The 24,818-nt window shown below is 33.3% G+C and overlaps 2 protein-coding genes across 5 annotated transcripts; one reads left to right on the top strand and one right to left on the bottom strand.

The window, feature by feature from the left end:
- Positions 1 to 444: 444 nt before the first annotated feature.
- On the bottom strand, positions 445 to 6,678 carry LOC110109238 (tryptophan synthase alpha chain-like). 2 transcript variants are annotated; one of them, XM_020840206.2, is made up of 9 exons: positions 6,468 to 6,678; positions 6,225 to 6,371; positions 4,915 to 4,980; positions 4,511 to 4,619; positions 3,798 to 3,874; positions 3,082 to 3,159; positions 2,190 to 2,267; positions 768 to 827; positions 445 to 683 (listed from the first exon to the last, which is right to left on the bottom strand). In XM_020840206.2, exons 1-9 carry the CDS (start codon positions 6,609 to 6,611, stop codon positions 549 to 551), a joined length of 894 nt encoding a protein of 297 aa, XP_020695865.1. In that variant the 5' UTR covers positions 6,612 to 6,678; the 3' UTR covers positions 445 to 548. The 2 variants fall into 2 exon arrangements, with proteins under 2 accessions (XP_020695865.1, XP_020695864.1); XM_020840205.2 differs by lacking the exon at positions 2,190 to 2,267 and adding an exon at positions 1,461 to 1,538.
- A 7,508-nt stretch (positions 6,679 to 14,186) lies between these two features.
- LOC110109221 (eukaryotic translation initiation factor 5A-2-like) lies at positions 14,187 to 24,387 on the top strand. 3 transcript variants are annotated; one of them, XM_020840180.2, is made up of 6 exons: positions 14,187 to 14,326; positions 14,419 to 14,553; positions 21,608 to 21,730; positions 21,832 to 21,888; positions 21,970 to 22,044; positions 23,984 to 24,387. In XM_020840180.2, exons 2-6 carry the CDS (start codon positions 14,431 to 14,433, stop codon positions 24,083 to 24,085), a joined length of 480 nt encoding a protein of 159 aa, XP_020695839.1. In that variant the 5' UTR covers positions 14,187 to 14,326; positions 14,419 to 14,430; the 3' UTR covers positions 24,086 to 24,387. The 3 variants fall into 3 exon arrangements, with proteins under 3 accessions (XP_020695839.1, XP_020695840.1, XP_028556254.1); XM_020840181.2 differs by having other exon boundaries at positions 14,207 to 14,352; XM_028700421.1 differs by having other exon boundaries at positions 14,229 to 14,322.
- Positions 24,388 to 24,818: the final 431 nt, after the last annotated feature.

Below are 24,818 nucleotides of genomic sequence, written 5' to 3'. Positions count from 1 at the left end.
CAAACAATTTTCAAGATTTACGAAATCCATATTTAGAGAATTTACGAAATCCTACTAAAATCAAATCTTGGGTACTACCAAACAGACCCTATATATAATACCAACAAAAACTTTAAAAAATTATACCTTTTCACCACAGTTCTATAACTACTTTTAGAGATAGCTGCAACTACCCCAAAAAACCCCCTTAATATTGAAATATTTATTGTGCATTGTTACCAAAAGTTTTTTGGTTAAAGACTTCAATTCAAGAGGCCGACTATTAAATTTTCTTAATAACTGCTGACCATTTTTGATGGAGTTCCTATTTCTAAGAAGGATTATGATTGTAGATATGAGCAAATGCTTCTACAAAGTAGAATTTTGAGGATTACAATTTAAAATACATAATTTAGACTTGTTGCAGCAATGCAAATAGCTAATGAAATTGCATTGAAGAATCAGAAGCATTTGAAAAATCATGATTTATTTGATAAATACTTTTTCTTACAAACGATTTATTAGCAAAAAATAACTAAAAATAGAATATAATTTGATTAAATTGGTTTTCAAGGTAGTGCAGAAGTTAAGGATTTTGTAAACGTCTCCACAAGTCTTAATCCTTCTTCAGAGGATTTACTTTCTCCTAATAGCTTGACAATGGCACTGCCCACAATCACACCATTTGCTCCCCATATTGATAGCTGCAAAATTTATTAAACCTTAGACGAAAGCTAAGGTTTGAAATATGAAAAGCACAATTATTTCATTCAGTAGCATATGCAAACCTGCTTTACATGTTCTGGTTTTGATATTCCAAATCCAACTGCTATGGGTTTTGAGGTTTCCTGAGATGTGTGGATGGAACGTTAGATGTTCTATTCTCCATTACATTCTAAACTTAATATGTGACATTCTAGAGCTTAAAACCCATACTAGTATCCATTTTAAAATTGACTTAGGCTTTGTTCGGGATGGCTTTCTTCCTGCTTCTTAAAGCAGCTTTCAAGTACAAAAATTAGAACTTTTGTACTAGAAAACTGCTTTAAGAAGCAGGAAGAAAGCCGTCCCAAACGAATACTCTTTAAGAAGCAGGAAGAAAGCTGTCCCAAACGAAGCCTTAATTTTAAAACAAATTGAGGCTTTGTTTGGGAGAACTTTCGTGCTGCTTTTTAAAACCGCTTTCGAGTATACAAATTTTTAGTTCAACAAATTTTTGTACTGAAAAGTTGCTTAAGAAAACTATAAAAAAGTTGTCTAAAACGAAGCCTGAGTATCAATTTGAACATATATCATTTCAATAATATCAGAAACTGTCAACCCAACAAGGTTATGGTAATTAGAAGTCTTATTGTATGTTAAGTGCCCCTTGAAGAAGTATGAATAGTAAAATTATTTGACATTGATTGCTTTGTTTTGGAAAGTAAATGATGAACGTTAGAAAAAAAAAAAATAGAAAACCCAAGCATTATTGTATTTACCTTTTTAAGTTCTTCCAATCGAAATTGTACTTGTGAATTCAAATTTGAGCGAGAACCTGTAACTCCATTTGTGCTAACCTATTTAGACATGAAATTAATATTCAACCAGTATTCATGAAAAACCATGCAATATCCCTCTGTACAAAGAAAATATATGACCCAATTAATTTATCTTTATTTTGTTTCTATTTTACCTAGATTAGGGGTGCAACCGAGTTAAGCCGGCTCGGGCTCGACGAGTCAAGCTTATATATCAAGCTCGAAGGCTTAACGAGCCCAAGTTCGAACACTCCGTTGATGACTCGAGAGGCCGTTGACTAGTTCGCGTAAGAGAAGACGACGCAGACGGGAGCGGGATTCGCAGCCTGGAGCGGGATTCGGGAATCAGATTTCGTAGGCGGGAGGAAGCGGGATTCGTAGGCGGGAGCAGGCTTCGATGGAGCTTGCGGCTTGGGAGGACGAGCTTGCGGCTTCTACAATAGGACGACAGTCGACATAACTTGGGACAACGAGCGGGATTTGTGGACAACGCAGGTTTGGAAGGAGCTCGACGAGTCAGAAACTGTCAACCCAACAAGGTTATGGTAATTAGAAGTCTTATTGTATGTTAAGTGCCCCTTGAAGAAGTATGAATAGTAACATTATTTGACATTGATTGCTTTGTTTTGGAAAGTAAATGATGAACGTTAGAAAAAAAAAAATAGAAAACCCAAGCATTATTGTATTTACCTTTTTAAGTTCTTCCAATCGAAATTGTACTTGTGAATTCAAATTTGAACGAGCACCTGTAACTCCAGTTGTGCTAACCTATTTAGACATGAAATTAATATTCAACCAGTATTCATGAAAAACCATGCAATATCCCTCTGTACAAAGAAAATAAATGACCTAGTTAATTTATCTTTATTTTGTTCCTATTTTACCTAGATTAGGGGTGCAACCGAGTCAAGCCTGCTCGCGAGCTAGCTTGGGCTCGACGAGTCGAGCTCGAACAAAATTTTGAGCTCGAATGCTTAACGAGCCAGAGTTCGAACACTCTGTTGCTTGACTCGAGAGCTCGTCGAGTAGCTCGCGTAAGAGAAGACGACGCAGGTAGGAGCGGGTTTCGGGAATCAGATTTCATAGTCGGGAGGGAGCGGGATTCACAGGCGGGAGCAGGCTTCGACGGAGCTCGTGGCTTAGCTTGGGAGGACGAGCTTGCAGCTTCGACGACGGGATGACGGTTGATGTAGCTTGGGATGACGAGCGAGATTCGCGAACGACGCAGGTCGGGAAGGAGCTCTACGAGCCGCTCAATTCGACTCGTTTCGTGAGACGAGTTGAGCTCGAGCTTGATATTTGGCTGTCGAGCTCTACTCGAACACCCCCTAGCTCGAGCTCGACTCAACTCGTTTGCACCCCTAACCTAGATGGTTAACTACTTCATTTGAAAATTGCTGAAATTTAAGGTGCTAGATATCTGACCTTTGATCTAAATTATCTGAATTGCTAAAAATAATAGCATTTTTTATGATATTATAATAATGATTCATTGTTAGACATTATATTTAACTGTTTAAGTGGGATGTGAAATGTAAGCTGCATATGGAGATTACGTTTGAATGCCATCAAATGGACTTACAAGGTAGAGAAAACCATCACTAGCATCAACAATGGCTTTCAGTCGATAATTTGAAGTAGTTGGTGCAGCTAATAGGACCTGTATCAATAGAATTTAATGCTTCAACATAATTAAAAATATGCCATACTAAAGAATTAGTGTTTAAGAAATAGCCCATATCCACTTATTCATAAAATTTTAATGTTTCAGTTTGTGTTAGTTCAGGAAGGAAATTTATTTATGTACTCATTAACTCGTAGGCTTCGTTTGTGATGATTTTTTACTCCTTCCTAAAACAGCTTAAAATTTTTGTATTAAAAAGCTGCTTTAAGAAGCAGTAAGAAAACCGTCCCAAACAAAGCCTTAATTTAGTTTTTGTTTTGATGGAAACTATTATTTTAACTTCTGGCTGGTTTGGGACGGCTTTCTTAATGCTTCTTAAAGCAATTTTTTAGTTCAAAATTTTTAATTTTTGTACTAGGAAGCTGCTTTAATTAGAAGCAATAAGAAAGTGTCCCAAACGAAACATTTACCTTTCTTTTAACATTTCTATTATTTAGCGAATCTTTATTTATTTTTTATTTATTTATTTTGTTCTTTTTGCAATGAATGCTTGTAGAAAATCTTGATTTATCAATTAAAAAAAAAAAAGGGTCATAGATAAGTAATGAGGAAAAGTACGTTTATATTGGAGAATCAATTTGATTTGATGATTAAAAGATATATCAAAGGGATACCAAATCAATATTCTTCTTATTAGCCCTCTTCTTTAAACTCCCAATGTCCTCAAAAGGAAGGTCTGGCACAATAAGTCCTGATAAAAAAATAATAAAAAAAAAAAAAAAATTATTTTTTACTTAGTTTGTAGTGCATGGATACCTAAATAAAGTATTTTCTGCAAGAAAAAGTTTGAAATATTTGGGTTTGGAACTTCAAATTTCTTTTTTTTTTGTTACAATAATAGTAAATAGCTCTAAAATTCAATTTACCCTATCCAGTGACTCAAGAGAATCCAAGCCCTCATAGGGGTATGGATGTGAATCCATACAACTATGAGGGTATTTGCCAATTGTGGATATTGATTAACAAAAAAAAAGAAGGATTATTTCTTGTGTGTAAATAAAAAAGTGTTTCATTACAACAAGATGAATCTTACAAATACAATAAACAAATATACAAACTAAGGCATCACCATAGGCTTCGTTTGGAACGGTTTTCTTACTATTTCTTAAATCGTTTTTTTTTTCTTATAAAAAGCTATTTTAAGAAGCAATAAAAAAGTTGTCCCAAACGAAGCCTTATACAGAAAGGAACTTCATTAGGTCTCTGAACTTCACAAATTTTCTGAATAGATCACTCCATTTGAAAACCCTGACTAAATTTAAAGCGGTGAAAATAAAATACCTATCAAGATTGGAAGGTAATCTAATGTAAAAAAAAAAAAGATTACCTTGAATGCCTCCATAATTCAAAGCAGACATGAAACTTTCTTGATTAATTTTCATTATCTGATTATAATAGGAAAACAAAATGATTGGACATGATAGTTCAGGAACTACCTGCATAGGAGATTAAAAAAAAAAACTTATTAGTAACGGGGTATCTACCCGCTGTCATCTCTTAGGAGGTGCATAGCGGTGTAACTAATCTTTCGGTGAGCCTATCAGCAATCAACCCTACAAGTGTAAGACCAACAGTTATTTTAAAGCAGCTTTTTTAGTACAAAAATTAAAAAAACTGTTTTAATAACTAGGAAAAAAATCGTCCCAAACAAATCCTTAGAAGTTCTTGTTCATTGCCCTTTCAAAATCATTGGATTAGCACTAATAGAGCTACTAGTTGAGTGGACAATACCTTTCCTAGCATTGAAATAATGGCCTGAAAATTGACCCCATTGGTCAATGCCCGAATTGTAGAAGCCTACAAATTGTGAAAAAAATTAGAAAATTAAGCAAAGTTTGTCTGGTTAGTTCACATGATTTTTTTTAATTAAATCAAAATGTTACAAAGTAATTGCGATTTCGTTGATTGGATTTTTAGACTTTATTTGGGATAGCTTTCTTACTACTTTTCAAAACAATTTTTAGTACAAAAAAATATTATTTTAAGAAGAGGTAAGAAAACTGTTCCTCAAATAAAGTCTTAATTTCACACATCTATGCCAAAGAGTTAGGCTTCGATTGGGACGGCTTTCTCACTGTTTCTTAAAGCAGCTTTCTAGTACAAAAATTTTGTAGTAGAAAACTGCTTTAAGAAGCAGTGAGAAAGCAGTCCCAAACGAAATCTTAGTAAGAAAAACAGTAGAACAATGTAGCATGAGCAGAAGCAGTAATTGTAATAGCCAATAATTAGTTTAACAGCTCATCCGACACCTAATAAGAACAAATATAGTAAGGATTCAAGCTTCCCCTAAGAAGTGCAGATAAAACCATCATGTTGTAGGAAAAAATCTATTCTAAGTTTTACTATTTTTATTTATATTATAGTATACAAAATATTAAAATTAATAATTAATTAAATATTAATATTAATATTTTTGAAAGATCAAAGTAATTAATTTAAAATTATGGTGGAAATTAATTTAACAATATTTATTATATTAGCTAATTAATTAATTTGAATAAATTAATTTAACATAATAATAATTATAAAAACTATTTATTTAATTTAGTTTAACAATACTTAATTTAATCAATTTAATTTAATTTGACAATAAATTATTAAATTAGTTAATTTGATTTAATAGTTTTTTTTAAACTATTTAACAATATTTTTTAATTAGTTAATTAATTAATCTAACATAACAATAATTATTAAAACTACTTATTTATTTTAGTTTAATAACATTTAATTTAATTATAGTTACTTGTCAGAAAATTTTAAATTTCATCGAAAATCCTAACAAAAAATTCGAATTTTTGACAGATTTTTGGAAAATCCTGTAGTGGAAGCTGTTACGCAAGTGATTTTTATTTTATTTTCTTAAATTTGATTACTTGCAACTTTTTTAACGTGGAAAAAGCCTTACAATGGTAACTAAGCTATTGTTATAGAAAAAATCTTAAATTCCACTGCTAATATTTCTTCTTTTCCATCCAAAATAGAAGACTCCAATCAATTGAGAAGCGAAGAACATATTACAGTATGATTGTATGATCAAGTACCTGAATCACCGGACCATCTAAGATGGGATCAGGGTAAGGCAAGCCCACTTCAATGAGATCTGCACCGCAGGAGCTCAACAATCTCAATGCTTTCTCTGTCGTACATAAATCCGGATCTCCAGCAGTGATGTAAGGTATGAATCCAACCTAATCAAAAACATTGAAATTTACGTTCAAATATATCATTTTAATATAATTTTTTCCATGTATATATAGAGAGATAGAGAGAGAGAGAGAGAGTACTTTTCTTTGTTTCTTCAACCTGGAGAAGGTCTCAGAGATGGTCAGAGGCGACTTAGGAGAGATAGTGAAGGAAGGATTGATGGAGGTCTTAGAACCTTTGAGCAGTGCTGGAAGAAGGAGCGAGTGATTCGTAGGAAGAGCCATTTTTTGATCTTTTTGTACAAACTGAAACCGTAGAGGGTCTTTAAATAGAGAGATTATTATGACAGAGTCCGGACACATAAAATCATTCGGTTTTATGATTGTGAATAGTAAAAGTGCATGAGTAAACTATAAAGCAATTTTTTAATTTAAAAATTTTGAAAAAATAACTGTTTTAAGAAGTAGTAAGAAAGCCATCTCAAACAACGCCTAAGGCTTCGTTTGGGACGGCTTTTTTACTGCTTTTTGAAGCAACTTTCTAGTACAAAAGTTTTAATTTTTATACTAAAAAGCTGTTTCAAGAAGCAGTAAAAAAGCCGCCCCAAACGAAGTCTAAGTCTTATTTATAAAGTATTATTGAATGCCTATCATTTTCATCTTTTTAATTTTATGAAAGGAACTAAAGGGTGCATTTCATGGTGTTCTAATCGAAGTTGATAACTGTGATATTTTATGGCCTTTCATGTCCACGCTTTTGTTGTGCTGAAAAATCTATTCTTTATTTCGGCATTTTTTAATTCACATGAAACATGATGTTGGGTTGAACTATAGATATATTGCCTAAATTTGAAGTAGTAAATGTGTTGAGATTTAAATAAATTTAATTTATTATAAAGTCATAATTTAGTTAAGCTTGAGTTTTTTAAAGCTAAAAAAAATTATTCATATTTAATATTAATTTGATCAGATGAGCAAGCATGAATCTTGATGTAGCATCTAAATTGTATTTTTTTTAAATTTATTTTAAGAGAGTCTAAATTATTATTTCAATAAATTTATGACTGAATTGAATGCTTGATGATACGAGCATAGCAATGCCAAAAGTATTTCAATTTGAGTCAAAATGTGCTCGAATCAAGCATTTTAAGTACAGTTAAAAATTTTTATGATATTAATGGATGGATAAAATGATCTATGAATTTTGAGTGCGTACAGTCAAAATGAGTATCTCGACGAGAGGAATCTAACAAGCCTATGATCACTCGTGTTTTTAATCATTAAGATAATTAAATTTATAATGAATGGCTTACGATCAAAATACTCATTATAGGTTGTCTGATAGAGTGCTTTGAAATTTCGGCTTAATTTATCAAATTGTCTATCCCAGAAAATTATAAATACACGTATTGTTCACATGAAAAAGATCTGAATGGGCAGAAAGCTTAGAGATGTAAAGAACTCCAAAGCCTTGCCAAAATCTGATATTGGCGATAATCAATCTCAATTACTGTTCAAACATAACTGTCATGTCCAACCACCATTTATTTACAGACATAGCTCATTTTGTCGTCCAATTGTCTTATCTCAACCATTATCATCCGACAGCTAACATTATTGCTCGACTACTAGCACTAGACCGCTATTATTTAAGCACCTGATGACCATCATTACTTTTCAGTGTATCTCCAACATTCATCATCACATTCACATGAAGTCAAGCTTGTGTTTCATACTTTATAATTTTGTGACAGTGATTCGGTTCACTTTTTTTATTCTAACATCTAAGAATATAATGCATACCCTTAATAGTGAGAGAGTAAGCTAGCTATTCTCAAATAGTGAACGGTTGAGGGTGGGCAATTGTCCATTCTCAAATAGTAATTTTAATTAATAATAATGACTCTTTGGGTAATTTTGTCCACCCACTCCTCATTATGGAAATATCTTTATATCTAATTCAACATTTATTATGAAAGCTTTGATTGGCTTGAATTACAACATTTGTTAGGGATCTAACTGTGACATTGATTAGGAGATCTAATTATAGTATTGATTAGATTTTTCATATTTGTTTATATTTCAAATTTATATATGGTGATTTGTGGGCTCTTCTTTGTGTGCAATTGTAATCATGTTTATCCACAATAGTGATATCATTCTCTCCCTATGGATGTAGACAATTCTTCGTCGAACCTTGTAAATCACATCATGTTCATTGAGTTTGTTTGGTGATTTTCTATTTTCTATTGTTTATTTGCACAACAATTGATATCAGAGCAGGATTTCGATATGATTTTACAGTAATTTTGATATCTTTGGTTTTCTGGGTCGAGCGGAGACGAGCAGGTTTGCAGTTAGACGTGTGCGAGTGGGTGCAAAGTTCGTGTACGAGCACGGCGGCCGCACAGGAACATGGCACATGATTGAAAGTTGAGTGTGCGAGAAGGTGTCGGGTTTGATTGCGTTGTGGGTTGCGCATGCATAGCGAGCATGTGCAAAGGTGGGCTGCTGCACAAGGAGCATATTTTAAAAAAATTATCAAAGATGAGTTCATCTACGTTCTTCCATATTTTGATGAATGTTTATTACATATGTCTCATAGGATGAAGAATCAACTGTCAAAATATAATTTTTGGCATGGGGATTCTTAGGGACAAGACAAATAGGAAGGTTTGGCTCTCACAACGAGCTTATGTTCAGAATGTGCTGAAAAGTATAAGGTTGATGACTTGAGCAAGGATGTGAGTCTACCAATTACATCTCATTTCCAGTTTAGCTTAGATCAGTGTCCTAAAGATGATCAAGAGAGGAAAGATATGTGATCGGTTCCTTTTGCTAGTGCAATTGCAGTCTGATATATATCATGGTTTGTATTGGACTAGACATTGCACAAGCAATTACTGTTGTGAGCAGGTTCATGCATGATCGGGAAAGGAGTCATTAGAACATTGTGAAGAGTATTCTTAGGTATTTAAATGGTACAATCGTTATAGGCTTGGCTTTTGAGAGGCAGTCATTGTTATTGATTTATGTGTGTGCTACACTGGCTCAGATTACGCTAGTAATATTGATAGGCGTAGGTTTACGACTGGTTATTTATTCACACTGACAAGAGGTCAAATCAGTTGGAGATCGGTTCTTTATTCTATTGTTGCTTTGTCTAATACGAAGGCTAAGTACTTGGTAGTTACGGAGGCGATGAAGGAAGCAATATGGATGCATGACCTACTAGATGCCTTGGGAGTTGATCAAGAGTCTATAATGGTATCCTGCGATAGTCAGAATGTGATATTCTTGGCCACAAATTTGGTTTATCTTGCTCATACTAAGAACATTAATGTAAGGCACCATTTTGTTCTGAATTTGATTGATGAATTTAATGTCCAATTGAAGAAGATCGATAAGAAGGAGAATCCAACATAAATGCTCACAGAGGTTCTACCCGTTTAGAAGTTCACCTAATATATGAGTTTGGTGAACATTCAGGCTCATGACTGATTATTCATTTATTTCTTAAGAACTACTACTGGCTTCATCCCTTGGGGAGGTATGTAGGCAACCATCTTGTTATAGTCGTTTTGATATTGGAGTTTGTTTTGTTATCTTCCACTTATTGAAGTGAAAGACGATGTGAAGATTGTTATGAAAATTTTTTCATATCTAATTCAACATTGGTTATAAAAGCTTTTATTGGCTTTAATTACATCATTAATTTTTTTTGGGGAAAAACCCGCAGAGGGACCTACGCGTTCAATAAAAAAAATACAAGCCCTTAAAGAATCATAATGCTCTCTAAAAATATAGCCCTCGAAGAAAAACCTAAGAGCCAGTTATCCTACCTATTACAATATACAGATTGTTATGGAAACCTTTTCATATCTAATTCAACATTGGTTATAAAAGCTTTTATTGGCTTTAATTACATCATTAATTTTTTTTGGGGAAAAACCCGCAGAGGGACATACGCGTTCAATAAAAAAAATACAAGCCCTTAAAGAATCATAATGCTCTCTGAAAATATAACCCTCGAAGAAAAACCTAAGAGCTAGTTATCCTACCTATTACAATATACCAAAATTAAAAGACAATCAGAAAAGGCCCAAAAGGGGCAACTAGCCATAAGAGCATAACCATTAACCAGCATAATCCACAGACGACACTATAGCAAGCAAAAGGAGTCCACTAGCAAACAAATGACAACATAGCAAGCAAAAAGAGGCCACCTGCTAAAGACCAAACAAAAATAGGAAGAAGCAAAAGAGGCCACAAATAAAAATCCAAGTAAACCCCCACCAAGCAGCAACACGCCAACAACCCATAGGAGGGAACCACAACAAAAGCGAGCAAATAAAAGATCCAACTCGACAACCAAGCACACATATCAACCAACCACCAACCAAGAGCCAGTAGTTAAGGACCCCAATCATACAAAAAAGAAGAAACTTGAATAGATAAAGGCCAAACAATATAAACACCAAGACAAACAACAATTACTTCTTTTTTATTTACGTATTTGATGTTTACCACACCACGAGAAAAGACTTTTTAAACAATATGAGTTACATTCAATTTATACAACTCTTGAAAATCATCCTCCGGCTCATCCATTTTATCCTCAATATCCTCGCAAGGCGAATAAAAGGATCCATCCAGCCAATCGAATTAATCCACACAACCTTGTAAAAAATTGGAAGCCAGTTGATTTTTTAACTCGTTAGTAGAGATAATCGTAACAGGAACATCAACAAATAAAACATTATCTTTTGGTTCCATACTACCAGCATAACCATCCTTAGAGACAAAAGAAATAAGATCATTTGAAATAGGCAATTCATTATTCAAATCCATACCATATGTATCAAGATGCTGAACAACCAAACCAACTTCATTTTGAATAAGCACATCAATGACCAAAACTGGCAAAGGAATAAAATCTTCACCATTTTCCAAAGAATTGGATGCTATAAAATTAGTCATACAAGGATTAGTTTCCACAACTACAACAACATCCGCATTAACACCAATTTCCATAACCACATCAACATCCACATTAACACCCGAAGAAGAAGCCATATGCAAAAGAGAAATCAGAGAAACAACAACATCCACATCCCTTATGATAAACATCATGAGGAGCACTAGGCACGACAATAGGAAAAGTATCAGGATGAACCATAAGATCAGAAACCTCACTATTATCCCCCTCAAGGTTAGGAATAACAACATCAACAATACCATTAACAACATTTTCCATAAGTCCAGTAATATTCCGAGTAGAAACAGTGAGAGGGATAGAAGATCGACACTCCCCCCACACATGCCCAATAGATTTAGAATGACTACAAAATGGAGGGAAAGCCTCCATTTGAACAAGCTGAATGTAACCACACTTATCTGGACCAAGTCACACTTTGTCTGGATACTTTTTGGTAATGTCAAGCTCAACCAAAACACGAGCAAGAGAAGGCTGAGAGCTAGTGGAGTTGGCGTTGTCAACTTTTAATAGACGAACTAAATGAAGCACCCAAAGCATGAAGAACACAGGGAAGGGGGGAAGAGATGCGGCCTTAAGTTTGGAAAAGAGATTCATATGAGAATCATAGGAGACTAAACACCAATATCAAGAGAGGGAGATCATTTAGTTAACTTCATGTAATAATTATTCACAAAGTAAGATTTGTGACATAACACTTTGCTATAATCCAGATCATTCATCAATTTAATCAAAACATGTGTTAGGTTTAGCATCGTTACCGAAAAATCGGCAATCCGTTTCAGGTTAAAAAAACGTATGGATATAATTCAAGCTAGGACGGCAGGAAGGAAAAAAAAACCAACCAACAAAAACTAGAAAGGAGCCACAAACGCAAGGATCTCCTCTTCGGAGATCCACAACGAGTGTAAACCGCGAAAGGTCAACATTTTAAGCTCAGGAAAGCAAACATCGAAGAACCAAAGAGGTCATCTAAGAAGGAGCGGGATTTCGTAGATCCATTAAAAAAACTAGGATCCAAGATCTGATTCACCGCCATTCCGGTCGCGCACGGCCAAAGGTGGACGAAACGGGAAAAACCAACCACAAAACACAGAAAATCACAAAAGACAAGGAAAGAAAGACTTTCCTGAAGCCAACAATGGCATAGGCGCCAGATTATGGCAATGATTAGGAGATCTAAGTATGACATTATGACAATGAAAGAAAGACTTTTAATTACATCATTAATTAGGTCTCTAATTATGGCAATGATTGGGAGATCTAATTATAACATTAAATAGATTTTTCATATTAGTTTTCGACTTTTCGTCATATATATTTAAAATTTAAGAAATTTAAATTTAATTTTCTATTTTAGGATAAACCAAAATTTGCCAAGACTCCAAAGAGTTAAGAGCAACTCCAATTAAAAGCAAAGACTGTTTACTGAAAAAAATATGATCTTCGAATTTTGATTTGGTGCAATATTTTAAATGATAAATGTTTTTTTTGGTTAACAATGCAATCCGATGGCTGATTTTTAGTTATTGGCAAATGAATTATATATTTGATTACATTTTAAGATTTATGAATAGTGATGAAGCTTTTCTGTAAGATATCAGATGCTCTTAAAGTTATTCATCATTATAAAAATTTTGGAATCTTAAAACCGGCGAACTAATCAATGGTCGAGTTTTGATCAAGAGATCAGTTTATAACGAGTTGGGAAAACTCGATGAAGTTCACATTTTTATAATCGAATTAATCTCGTTAAAATATATGTTTTTTACTCGAGATACTTGAGATTATTGAGTATATGATATATGATCAACTATTAGTTTATTATAAGTAAATCTTGTAAAGTTGATTGTAAAGCAGCTGTGAAGAAATTTTTTTTTTTTAAGATTTTATTTGGGACGACTTTTTTATTGCTTCTTAAATCAGCTTTCTAGTATAAAAATTTTAATTTTGTACTAAAAATATGTTTTAATAAACAGTAAGAAAGCCGTCTCAAATGAAGCCTAAGCAAATTTCTAATACAAAAAGTTCTTAAAAATAATGAAAAAGCAGTGGTCAAATATAAATATGATTATGATCCAAAAAACAATGCAATAAGAATGCTATTCCGAATGAAATCTTAATATGATATTTAACAATTATTTTCTTCACAATTTTCATAGCATTAGATTGTCAGTTCTACACAAATTTGTATATAATTTAAAATTAAAAGCATATTTTTTTCTTAATTACATATATTTTTAAATTTAAAAACAAAAGCTTAAATTTCGCCATGATTTTTATTGTATTAAATTACTTGCTAAAATATTTATTAAATTCATAAATAATATAATGCAAAATTTATTATAATCAAATTTATAATTAGCACCCATGAGTTACCTAAATTTATGAGGTCAATTGTAAAATATATCATACTTATATAGCATTTTACCCAATTAGATACCTTTCAATTAAGGGATTAAGTAATTATTATAATAAAATAATTCAAAATAAATAAATTATAGATAAATAATAAATAATCACATAATAAAAGAATATGAAATATGACTTTATACTTAAATTTGTCTTGTTAGTTTAGTAAGCTCACCTTACAAGTTATTTATAGAGTCGAGCCCGAACTGAGTTGACTCACCTCGCTAAACAGCCCTATTTGGACAGAATTCGAATCTGGCGCTGGGATAGGATAAGGTTCGAATCCAGCGGTGCGTTACTTCCAAGCTATCCCATCACAAACTGGGCCCCACTCTTGCTGGTACAGCTTAATCCCTTGGATAATAGAAAAGCCACGTGTTTGCATACGGAATATACCACGTGTAGTATTACGAATTTTGGTGAAAAACTGAAGTGAATTAAACAGAACCTGCGGAACATCGTACCTCCTGGATTTTTATGCCCTTTTCCGTCCTTAACGCCGAAGCCAAAAGATAATTTCTAATTTTGATCCAATTCCTCGTCCGCCGCCGCTCGCCTCATCGACGGCAGCTTCCGTTCTAGTTATCCGTTGGTGCAGACCTTTTACCCTTTAATTAGGTATTTATTTTATTGATTTCTAATGGTTTCATCCGGGAAGATTACTGTTTCTTTGCTGATGTGTAGAACGAAGAGGTCATGTCGGACGAGGAGCAGCACTTCGAATCGAAGGCCGATGCCGGCGCTTCGAAGACTTATCCACAGCAGGCTGGAACGATCCGTAAGAATGGATACATCGTTATCAAGGGCAGACCCTGCAAGGTTCGTTCTCGATGGCGTCATTTTCATCTTTATATTCTGTATAATTTGGGGGTTTCTTTAGATGTTGGATATTATATGGAACTTTGGATGGTTGTTAATTGCTGAGTTGGTATTTTTTTTTCACTGTTTGTTCTTGCCTATCTGTTTTCCGAGCCATTGATCTTATATATAGGTGCTATTTGGTAGCAGGATTTAACCTAAATCCCGCCAAATACAAAGAAAAAAAAAACATGTTAAATCTGACGACAATTTAATCATCCGTTTTTCTACTTTTTCCATTAAATCCCGGATTTTCTATATATGGGAGTTCGGCAGATTGTGGAGAAAGGCGCGGAGAAATACTGGTCTTCCGTCCTCTGAGGCATGACATGCTGTCGTCCGAAGGCGAGCTCTATTGCCACGAGATGTTGAATTCGCTCTCCTGGAGACGGAAGGAGCAAAAGCTGACAGACCTAATGCAACGATCGATTTTACGTGGTGTCGTTCTCCTCGAAGTAGTTGCTGAAGGCTGAAGCCTGTAGCTCGACTTCACGTGAGGCTGCAGCACTTGCTAAATGGCAAGGACGAAAAACAATAATTAGTCATTTAAACAACACTTAAAAACTTAATTAAGCAAAGAATAATATAGTTATTAATTAATATTGTTTATTAAATAACACCCAAATAATTAATTAGATAAATAATATTATAATTAGTAATTAAATTCTTAGTAACACTTAAATAGTTACTTGTAATTAAATATTTAGATACTTAGTTATTAAAGTGAAATTTAAATAAGTGATCACATAATTAATAGTGTAATTAATAATTAAAAATTTCAATGGTCTAATCACTTTAAATCTTGAAATAAGTTGCCAAACGATTATTCAAGATTTAATTGGATTTAACCTCTATCATGCCAAACAATTCTTAGGAGCTGTTTGACAACAAATAGGATTTAACTTCAGTGGGATTTAGTAAATCCTGTAAATCCATATTTAACAAATCATGAGGGTGTTAAATTCTGAAAACTGTTTGGTATGACAAATATTAAATCTTAAGAAACTATTTGGTAACATATTTCAAGATTTATGACAGTTAGAGATTTAAATGAGACGAAGCAGTGTTGAATTGCATCAATAAGATTGTTATAAATTCAAGATAAGTGCATACAACATAATAAATCCAAGTTGAATACTAATCACAATGGTAATTATTTAACTATAATTTACTTTAATGAATTTTAAGTGTTATTTTAATTTTTTACTATTAATTATCTCACAATCAATTAAATATTCCATTATTAATTTATTAATTAATTAATATTTACATTACTGAATATCTAATTATTTATTTATATTCCAATTTATATCAGTTAAGTTAATTAGATATATTCTTAATTAAGGATAAGTCATTCTTCTCTACCATTACCTGGAGGTCCTTAGTATTGTCTAGGGTTTGCTTTTCCTCTTCTCCATTCCTTCGCTATCACCTACTTCGCTGAGGTAAGAGTTTTGAACGAACTCATCAAAACTTCATAAATTTTGTATCCAAGTTGTCCCTTTCAGATCAACATAATTCTTCACATTACCTGTGCGATGAGAAAACCCTGCTCGCAGTGACTACGGATGAAGACGAATCGCAGAGGAAGACGCTGAGGTGGCGGTCAAGAGGCTGAGGCGAAGCATGACGAGGGCGGTTGCAGCTACTCCCGACATGGGCGCCACGGGAGAGAGTTATCGCCAGTGTAAATTCCATTAAACCGCCAAACCGGGAGATTTACTAAATCCCGAATTTACGCCGTAAATTTGTAAATCTGGGATTTACCTAGGATCGGGATTTACGAAGCACTTGAAAAATGTTTGGCAGGATTTATCGTAAATCCGAGCGTAATTCCCATACCAAACAACCCCTTAGGATTTAATAGCCCCCGTATTTATTAAATCTGGATTTAGAGGATTTACTAAACCCTACTTGACCCCATGTGGTTATTGCCAAACAATTACACCCATATTTACCTTAATCAAGTTGAATTGGATTCAAGAAGTCCTTGACTGAGAGTTGACTTGAACCAAATTCAATTTGGAACAAAACTTCAATTCACCCACAGCCAAAACTGATTATATAATAAGTTGGCTAGAAGTTGACTCTAATTTCACCTCCAATTTTAATTTGTTAAACTTGGGCCTTGATAATAAGTCGAGGAAACCAACCAAATGACTTATGGAGTCACTAATTAGTCAAGGTTATTTTCCCAAAAGTGCTCGTCAACTATCCTAGAGTGCTTCTAGGTTATTATGGGTTACATCAAAAGAGCATTACAAGACCCCCTCAATTCAGAATTCGCTTGAAATTCCCCTTACTACTTAGACCATCTCCAACCGAAAATCTCATTTTTCACTTCAAAATGGCGTTAAACTAAAAAAATGCTGTGATTCATCCAATCGAACTCCAAATTTGCGAAGGTAACCTTCTTTCTTCTTTTCGTGCGTTTCTTCGGCAAGGTAGGTAGAGATAGAAAAATAGCGGGGATGAACAGTGCAACGCCAATATTGGCGTCCCACTGTTCACCCGCAAGCAAATAGCAGAATTTTTACCGTTCCGCCGGAGCTCTGCACCAACGCCTTTCAAGCATTTGGAGTTCGGTTGGAGATGCCCTTATTGATTGTAGCTCTTATTCGTTCTCTATATACTCTATTTAATTATGCTATGTAGCAATTTTGTAATGTCTACAATAAGAATTAGGTTCAATGTTCATTAGTTCGATCGGTGTTGAATCGGATAATATAATAAATATTAAAATTATTCAATTATAATATAATTTATATAATAAATGAAAATTTTAAAAGTGAATATATAATTATCTCAATTAAGATATTTGAACAAACTCTATTAAAGAGATATAAAGCGCGGTAAGAAGCTTGATTAATCATTAATATGAATATAAATATATGCATATTATAAATATAAATACACGATTAAACATTTTTTTAAAAAATTTAAAATATATATAATATAAATTTATAATACACATTAAAAAAATTTGTAGCCCAAACTACCCAAAAATTTTAGCCCAAACAACCTAAAGTCATATTCTAACTCATATAGTTTTCATGTAGCTTTTTAGTCTCACATCATAGAATAGTTTATGGTAGTTGCCTTTAACTCTTTATATAGTGTAAAGTACACATATCTTACAATGAATCATGTATTTGATATGACATGTATATATCATGGTTGAATTCGTTTCCATATCTTATAAAAATATTTTTAAAATACATAAGAATTTAATAAACTAAATTATATTACTTAAAAATTTAATTAAAATAAATATTTTATATAATCGGCCGGATATACTAAACCAGGAATGGTTCGATAGTTTTTCGGTCGAACCAACAGTTGAAATCGGTTCAAGCCAGTATAATGCAAATGTGGTTTTTGAAGTTAACTAGACCAGTAATCTGGCTGCTTCACGGTTGAACAGACCAGTTTGGTTTGGTTTCAAAATGTTGCCAATAATTGATAGTAATTTTTCTAAAATATGGATCACTTGTGCCTCGTGGGTCTACAAAGACAAACTCTGAGTTTGGTGACACAAATTAGCTCTTCCACGATTCGCAGCTGGCCGTCGTCGGTAGCCGCTGGCCACCACCTCCATCAGCCACCACGATTGGCCGTCACCTTTGCCGGCCACCACCTCTAGTCATCACTGCCGTTGGCTATCACCTTCATCAACAACCACCGTTGGCCGCCGCCCATCAGTCGCCACTATCCTTATACTTTACACTATATTCATTTCACATCAAATCAAACAAAAAAAATTCACTTAGAATTTACTTCACACTCATCCAAACGGCTCCAAAGTATTTCTTTTACACTACATTCATTTTAGCCAACCAAACAACCTCTAAATATAAAATTGTTGGAATTAGAAAATTTTTATTTGCTTACATTTATTGAGAGGTTTGATGGAGAAGTATATAGAGAATAAGAAGGATTTATATATGATATTTATTGATTCAGAGAAAGTAAAAGGAAAAAGTTTCAATAGAAGTGCTATAGAGACTTCTAGAAAAGAAATGAATTAATAATGCTTATATTCAAGTCATTAAGGAATGCAAGAGCTATTACTTGTGTTCAAACACAAGGTGGTTTGACCAAGTATTTTCCTATTTCAGTTTGATTACATTTAGGATCATCCTTAAGCTCATATCTTTTTGCTTTAGTCATGGATGTCCTTAAATAGACATTTGCAAGAGGATGTACCATAGTGTATTCTTTTTGCTGATGATATTCTTCATATTGATTCTACTAGAGAGAGTTGAAGATAAACTTGAATTATGGGAGGTCAACCGTATAGTCTAAAGGCTTTCGTTTGAGTAGATCTAAAACCCAATACATAGTGTAATTTTAGTAATAATATATCTAGTGGGGAATTGTGACTTTGGGCGATCAAGTCATTAAGAAGAGTACACATTTTAGATATCTTAGGTCTATTGTTCATATTAATGATGAAATTGATGGGGATATTATGAGTAGAATTCAAGTTGGATGGTTGAAGTGGAGGAATGCATCAAGCTTATTATGTGATAGAAAAATACCCCTCAAACTTAAGGAAAAATTCTATAAGATAGTGGTGAGACCTGCAATGGTTTATAGTGCGGAATGTTGGCCATTAAGAGAAACATAATATATTATGTTAAATGTTGCAGAAATGAAGATGCTTAGGTGGATGAGTGGCTTTATTCTTAGAGACAAGATACGAAATGAGTATATACGTGAAAAGGTTGGAGTAGCTCTAGTGGCCAATAAGACTAGGGAGAGTCACTTTAGATGGTTTGGTCACATAAAACGGTAGCCTTACGATGACCCGGTTAGGAGAGTAGATCTATTAAATTTGACTTATGTTAAGGAAGGTAGAGATGGACCTAAGAAGACTTGGTTAGAAAATATTAGAAATGACATTTTTTTTATTAGATTTAAATGAGAATTTGACTCTTAACAAAGCACAATGGAGAAAAAATATTCATGTAGCCGACCCCACATAGTAGGATAAAGGCTTGATATTGTTGTTGTTATATTATGTAATATATAATAATAAAAAATATAACCTTGTATTAAAGTATAATTTCAAATGATAGAGTAAATTGTTTTTATTAAATGAATGTTTGGGATTTTTTTAAAATGATGGGTTTAATTTTAAAAATTCTAATAATTGAGAAATATATAAAGTGGCTCGTAAGGATGCTAAGAAAGTAATATGCGATGCAAATACATTAGGTTTTAGTGATTTATATAATAGATTAGATACTAAAGAGGGAGAAAAATATATGTGTAAGTTAGCCAAACAAAGAGATAGGAGTAGTAAGGATTTAGTTCAAGTGAAGTATATTAAGGATGAAGATCAAAAAATACTTTTCTTAGAAGATGATATTCAACAAAGGTGGATGAGATATTTTGCTAAACTTTTTAATGAAGATTGTAAAAATAAGATTGACTATAGTGATCTTAGCACTCTAAATGAAAATAAAGATTTTTGTTTTTATCGGCGTATTAGTAAAACTGAAGTTAGAGAGGCTTTAAAGAAAATGAAGGGTGAAAAAGCTGTTGGACCTGAAATAGAGGTGTGTAAATGCTTAGGAGATGAAGGAATTTCATGGCTTACTAAACTTTTTAATACTATTTTGAAGACTAAAAAGAAGCCAGATGAGTGGAGATTGAGTGTGTTAATCCCTATTTTTAAGAATAAAGGTGATGCACAAGATTGTGCGAATTATAGAGGTATTAAGTTAATATGTCATACTTTAAAACTATGGGAGTGAGTTATGGAGCATAGGTTGCGGCATGATACTAATGTTTCTCAAAATCAATTTGGATTCATGCCGGGTAAGTCGACTATGGAAGCCATACATTTATTAAGAGGTTTGATGGAGAAATATAAAGAAAATAAGGAGAATCTACATATGATATTTATTGATTTAGAAAAAGCATATGATAAAGTTCCAAGAGAAGAGCTATGGAGAGTTCTTGAAAAGAAAGGAGTCAATAATGCTTATATTCAAATCATTAAAGATATGTATGCAGGAGCTATTACTTGTGTTCAAACACAAGGTGGATTGACCAAGTATTTCCCTATTTCGGTTGGGTTACATCAAGGATCAGCCTTAAGCCCATATCTTTTTACTTTAGTCATGGATGTTCTCACTAGACATTTGCAAGAGGATGTACCTTGGTGTATGCTTTTTGCTGATGATATTCTTCTTGTTGATAAGACTAGAGAGGGAGTTGAAGGTAAACTTGAATTATGGAGGTCAACCTTAGAGTCTAAAGGTTTTCGCTTGAGTAGATCTAAAACGGAATATATGGAGTGTAATTTTAGTAGTAATAGACCTAGTGAGGGGATTGTGACTTTGAGCGATCAAGTCATTAATAAGAGTACACGTTTTAGATATCTTGGATCAATTGTTCAAAGTGATGGTGAAATAGATGGGGATATTATCAGCAGAATTCAAGTTGGATGGTTGAAGTGGAGGAATGCATCGGGCTTGTTATGTGATAGAAATGTACCCCTCAAACTTAAGGGAAAATTCTATAAGATGGTAGTGATTGATGTTGATGTTGATGTTGATGGAATATCAGTACTCTATTTATTAAAAATTGGATCCTGATATTGTGATCAAAATTGTTATATTAATGGATCTCAAGGCTCTTGGACCTATTTTGAGATAAGTGCAATACATAGGTAATATTATCTCAATACATAGTAATTAATGTGGCACTTATCTCAAAATGGATCTAATGGTTTTTGAGACCCATCTTGGCCACTTTTAGGTCAGCACATTTCTAGGTGCTAAAAACTTTTGGGAGGGATTGTTGATTGTTTGATCTCGTCTTAATTTTTAAGCTACTCAACTTTGAGCAGTTGTTCTATTGTACTTTCAAAATTGTTTATGAGGTGCGGCGTTCGATTTACGTTTGTTGAAGTTATTTGCAAAAACTCTGGTTGGTTTCTTGTTTCTAATTCGTGTGATTTTATAGTGATTTAAGGTGCTGATTTTATATTGTTTTGCACTAGGTTGTTGAAGTTTCAACCTCCAAGACCGGAAAGCATGGTCATGCAAAATGCCACTTTGTTGCGATTGATATCTTCAACCAGAAAAAGCTCGAGGATATTGTGCCCTCTTCTCACAACTGTGATGTAGGTTCATTTTTTGTTTATCTTTCTTCCAAACGCCAACATGGTAAATGTTTGTTTGTTTAGCTATGAATCTCCTAATGTTAATTAGCTTATTTTCGCAGGTGCCCCATGTTAACCGCACTGATTATCAGCTTATTGATATATCTGAGGATGGATTTGTATGCTTTTTAACTATTTCATATGTACTGTTACTTCAATTCTTATTTTATGTGCACCTGATATCGTGTTTTATATGATAGTTGAGCCTTCTTACTGAGAATGGAAGCACTAAGGATGACCTTAGGCTCCCAACTGATGATAATCTGCTTGCTCAGGTGTTGTATGGAATTTTATTTGATAAAGTTGTTCGTTACCTTTTTATTTGACTGGGGCTTTCTGGATCTTTTTTTTTTCTGAAAACACAATTGATGATATTACTTGCTCGGCAATCTTTTAGTGGCTCTATAATTCATTAGTTTGGCTTCCTTCCTTCGTTTGCTCATTTTTATTTGATTGCATGCATTTTTTGGCATATCAAGTAATTTCTTTGTGCACTCAAGAAAATATTTCTTAAAAAATCACATAGCTTTGATTGTGAGCAGCTATAATTTTTTTTTATTGATCTTGATGTAGGAAACCATTACAAGTAAAAGGCTGCAATGGTGGTTGGATTTTCTTTCGATGTTGTTGAGGAAAAATCAAGTTGGGGCTCACTTAGTTGCTTGAAGTTGGGAATCAAGTTTTGAAAAAGCAATGAACTTTGTTAAATTCAAAATTATTTGGGTGTAATTTGATTTTGAACTTTTCAAACCTTCTCAAAACTCCCCTAAAGGATGATTTATTTTTTTTCCAATAAAAATGAGTAAAAACTAAATCATTATTTTCTTAAATATGTTTTCTATTTACTGGCAATCAAATGAACCCTTTAAACAAATTAATTATAAAGATGATAAGAAAAAAACAAAAGGATTTTGGCTGGAGATATTAGATATGCAAATGCTTTCGTGCATTCACTGATAGAGATCAAATGGAGAAATCTGTGGACCGGTCTAGCCGGTCCAGATAGGACCAGCTTGCATACAAAATAGTCGGAAGTTCCGCCTCATCCTATCGCCCCGACATGAAAGAGCTGTTTAGGAAGGATTTTTGAGTGAATTAGGAGGGAAATTTCAAAATAGGGGCTGTTTAAAGATTTCCTTTTGAATTTTAATAATTAAGTAGTATGTTTTGTTAGGGTTAGGACATCTTGAATTCAGTTGAAATTTGAGATCTCTTCTGTTTAGGTTTTTGGGCTCTGGCGACACCGATTTGGGAGAGATAGATCTTCCTCTCGATTAGAGGATCAATTGTATCTTGTTGTTATTTTTCTTCCGTTAGTTTGATTATCGCAATAAAATTACTATTTTTCTGATTTTTTCTTTGGATTTGTCAATCATTCTTGCTGATTTCATCAAGATGGTTAAGTTTTATTTGAGAATTTCAAATATTTCCTAACAAAACCGTGACAGTTCTAGTTTCAGTCAGTCACTTTATTTGGTTAAACAATAATTCTTGTACAATGCTTTTAATCATCTGTTTTATTTTGTATTTAGTATTGGATTCTGGATTGGATCATCATTATTGAGAGATTTTTATTTTCCTACAGCATAGCTCTGGGTGCTTGACAAGTTTATTTTCTGTACTCTATTTTTTTGTTATCCAGATGCAGTGTCATCTTAGCACTTTTCTAGTTTTAAATTGATTGACCAGCATTCTTAAGAAACTTTTGTCGTTTCCATGGCATCTTTTGGGAACCTTGAAAAGTAGATTTGCCCTCTTATTTATTCATATGTATACCTTCAGCACTTCTAAGGCTTTGTTTGGGACAGCTTTCTTACTGCTTCTTAAAGCATCTTTTTAGTACAAAATTCTTAATTTTTGTACGAGAAAGCAGCTTTAAGAAGCAATAAAAAAGCTGTCCCAAACGAAGCACAAGTTTTAGCGTCTAAAATTTCGTTTGGGACAGCTTTCGTACTATTTTTTAAAACGACTTTCTAGTAAAAATTTTAAAATCCAAAAAAAAAATTATGCTGAAAATCTGTTTCAGAAAGCAAGAAGAAAGCCGTCCCAAACGAAGCCTAAATCTACTTCATTCAATGTGCTATATGATGCATTATATGTTTAAAAGCTGGTCATTTATTTTGATTGAATTTTACATTTGATATATAAGACTTATTTCCCGACATATTTACTCAATATCTGAATTCAGTTTTACATGATTTTATGAACATATAGATCAAAGACGGTTTTGCGGAGGGTAAAGATCTTGTGGTGACTGTGATGTCTGCTATGGGGGAAGAACAGATCTGTGCGCTCAAGGACATTGGCCCCAAATAATTGCACTTTCTTCTGCGTATTTTGGTTGCAAACAAATTTATGATGAGTTATAATGGGATGGTAGAATCCTTCGATCTATTATTCCTGGTTATCTAAACTTCCCCATCTGCTTGGCCTACTTGAATTGTGCCTCTAATTCCTTTTTTTTTTCTTTTGTTATGTTTTATTGTGTGATGCATGAGAGTTTTCATGTTGCATGCAATGGTTATTTTATACAAAAAGAGCTGATTGCTATAAGATGAAATTTACATACTTTTTTTTTATAACTAGTCCTCTAAATGCAATTTGTCACTTGTTATATAGCTTTTGGTCTTTCGTTCTGGGTATCAATGGTGCTAATAATATGATGAGCTTCTTGTCTAGTTATCTTATACGTATGGTTTTTTTTTCACTAATTGTTTTATTGTGTTTATTCATAATCATTTTGATTTAATGAGTTTTTTTTTTAGTTTTATATTTCTGGAGTTGGGAGTGACTATTGGGTAAATGTAACTTAGTACAGTTAGTGGTAAGAGATCTGTGTATAAAGAGATGAAAGTGATTGTGATTGTCATGAGTAAAGATATCATCATAGAATTCATTTGGGGCGGTTTTCTTATTGCTTCTTGTAGCATTTTTCTGGTAGAATAATTTAAATTTGTATATTAAAAAGTTGTTTTAAGAAGCATTAAAAAAGTTGTCCCAAACGAAACCATAGTGTTGCGCACAATGTAGTGAGGATGTGAAGATTTTG

This window comes from Dendrobium catenatum, unplaced genomic scaffold (assembly GCF_001605985.2).
Source record: "Dendrobium catenatum unplaced genomic scaffold, ASM160598v2 fragScaff_scaffold_1520, whole genome shotgun sequence".
NCBI classification, from domain to species: Eukaryota; Viridiplantae; Streptophyta; class Magnoliopsida; order Asparagales; family Orchidaceae; genus Dendrobium; species Dendrobium catenatum.
This window is presented reverse-complemented; position numbering and strand designations above follow the sequence as displayed.

Excerpts from the sequence above, each read along its gene's own strand:
- LOC110109238 (XM_020840206.2), bottom strand. The coding sequence starts at position 6,611 with ATGGCTCTTCCTACGAATCACTCGCTCCTTCTTCCAGCACTGCTCAAA. Across the intron at positions 6,372-6,467 it reads GGTTGAAGAAACAAAGAAAA|GTTGGATTCATACCTTACAT; the intron begins GTACTCTCTCTC and ends GTTTTTGATTAG. Across the intron at positions 3,160-3,797 it reads ATAAGAAGAATATTGATTTG|GTCCTATTAGCTGCACCAAC; the intron begins GTATCCCTTTGA and ends CTATTGATACAG.
- LOC110109221 (XM_020840180.2), top strand. The coding sequence starts at position 14,431 with ATGTCGGACGAGGAGCAGCACTTCGAATCGAAGGCCGATGCCGGCGCT. Across the intron at positions 14,554-21,607 it reads TCAAGGGCAGACCCTGCAAG|GTTGTTGAAGTTTCAACCTC; the intron begins GTTCGTTCTCGA and ends GTTTTGCACTAG. Across the intron at positions 21,889-21,969 it reads ATATATCTGAGGATGGATTT|TTGAGCCTTCTTACTGAGAA; the intron begins GTATGCTTTTTA and ends TTTATATGATAG.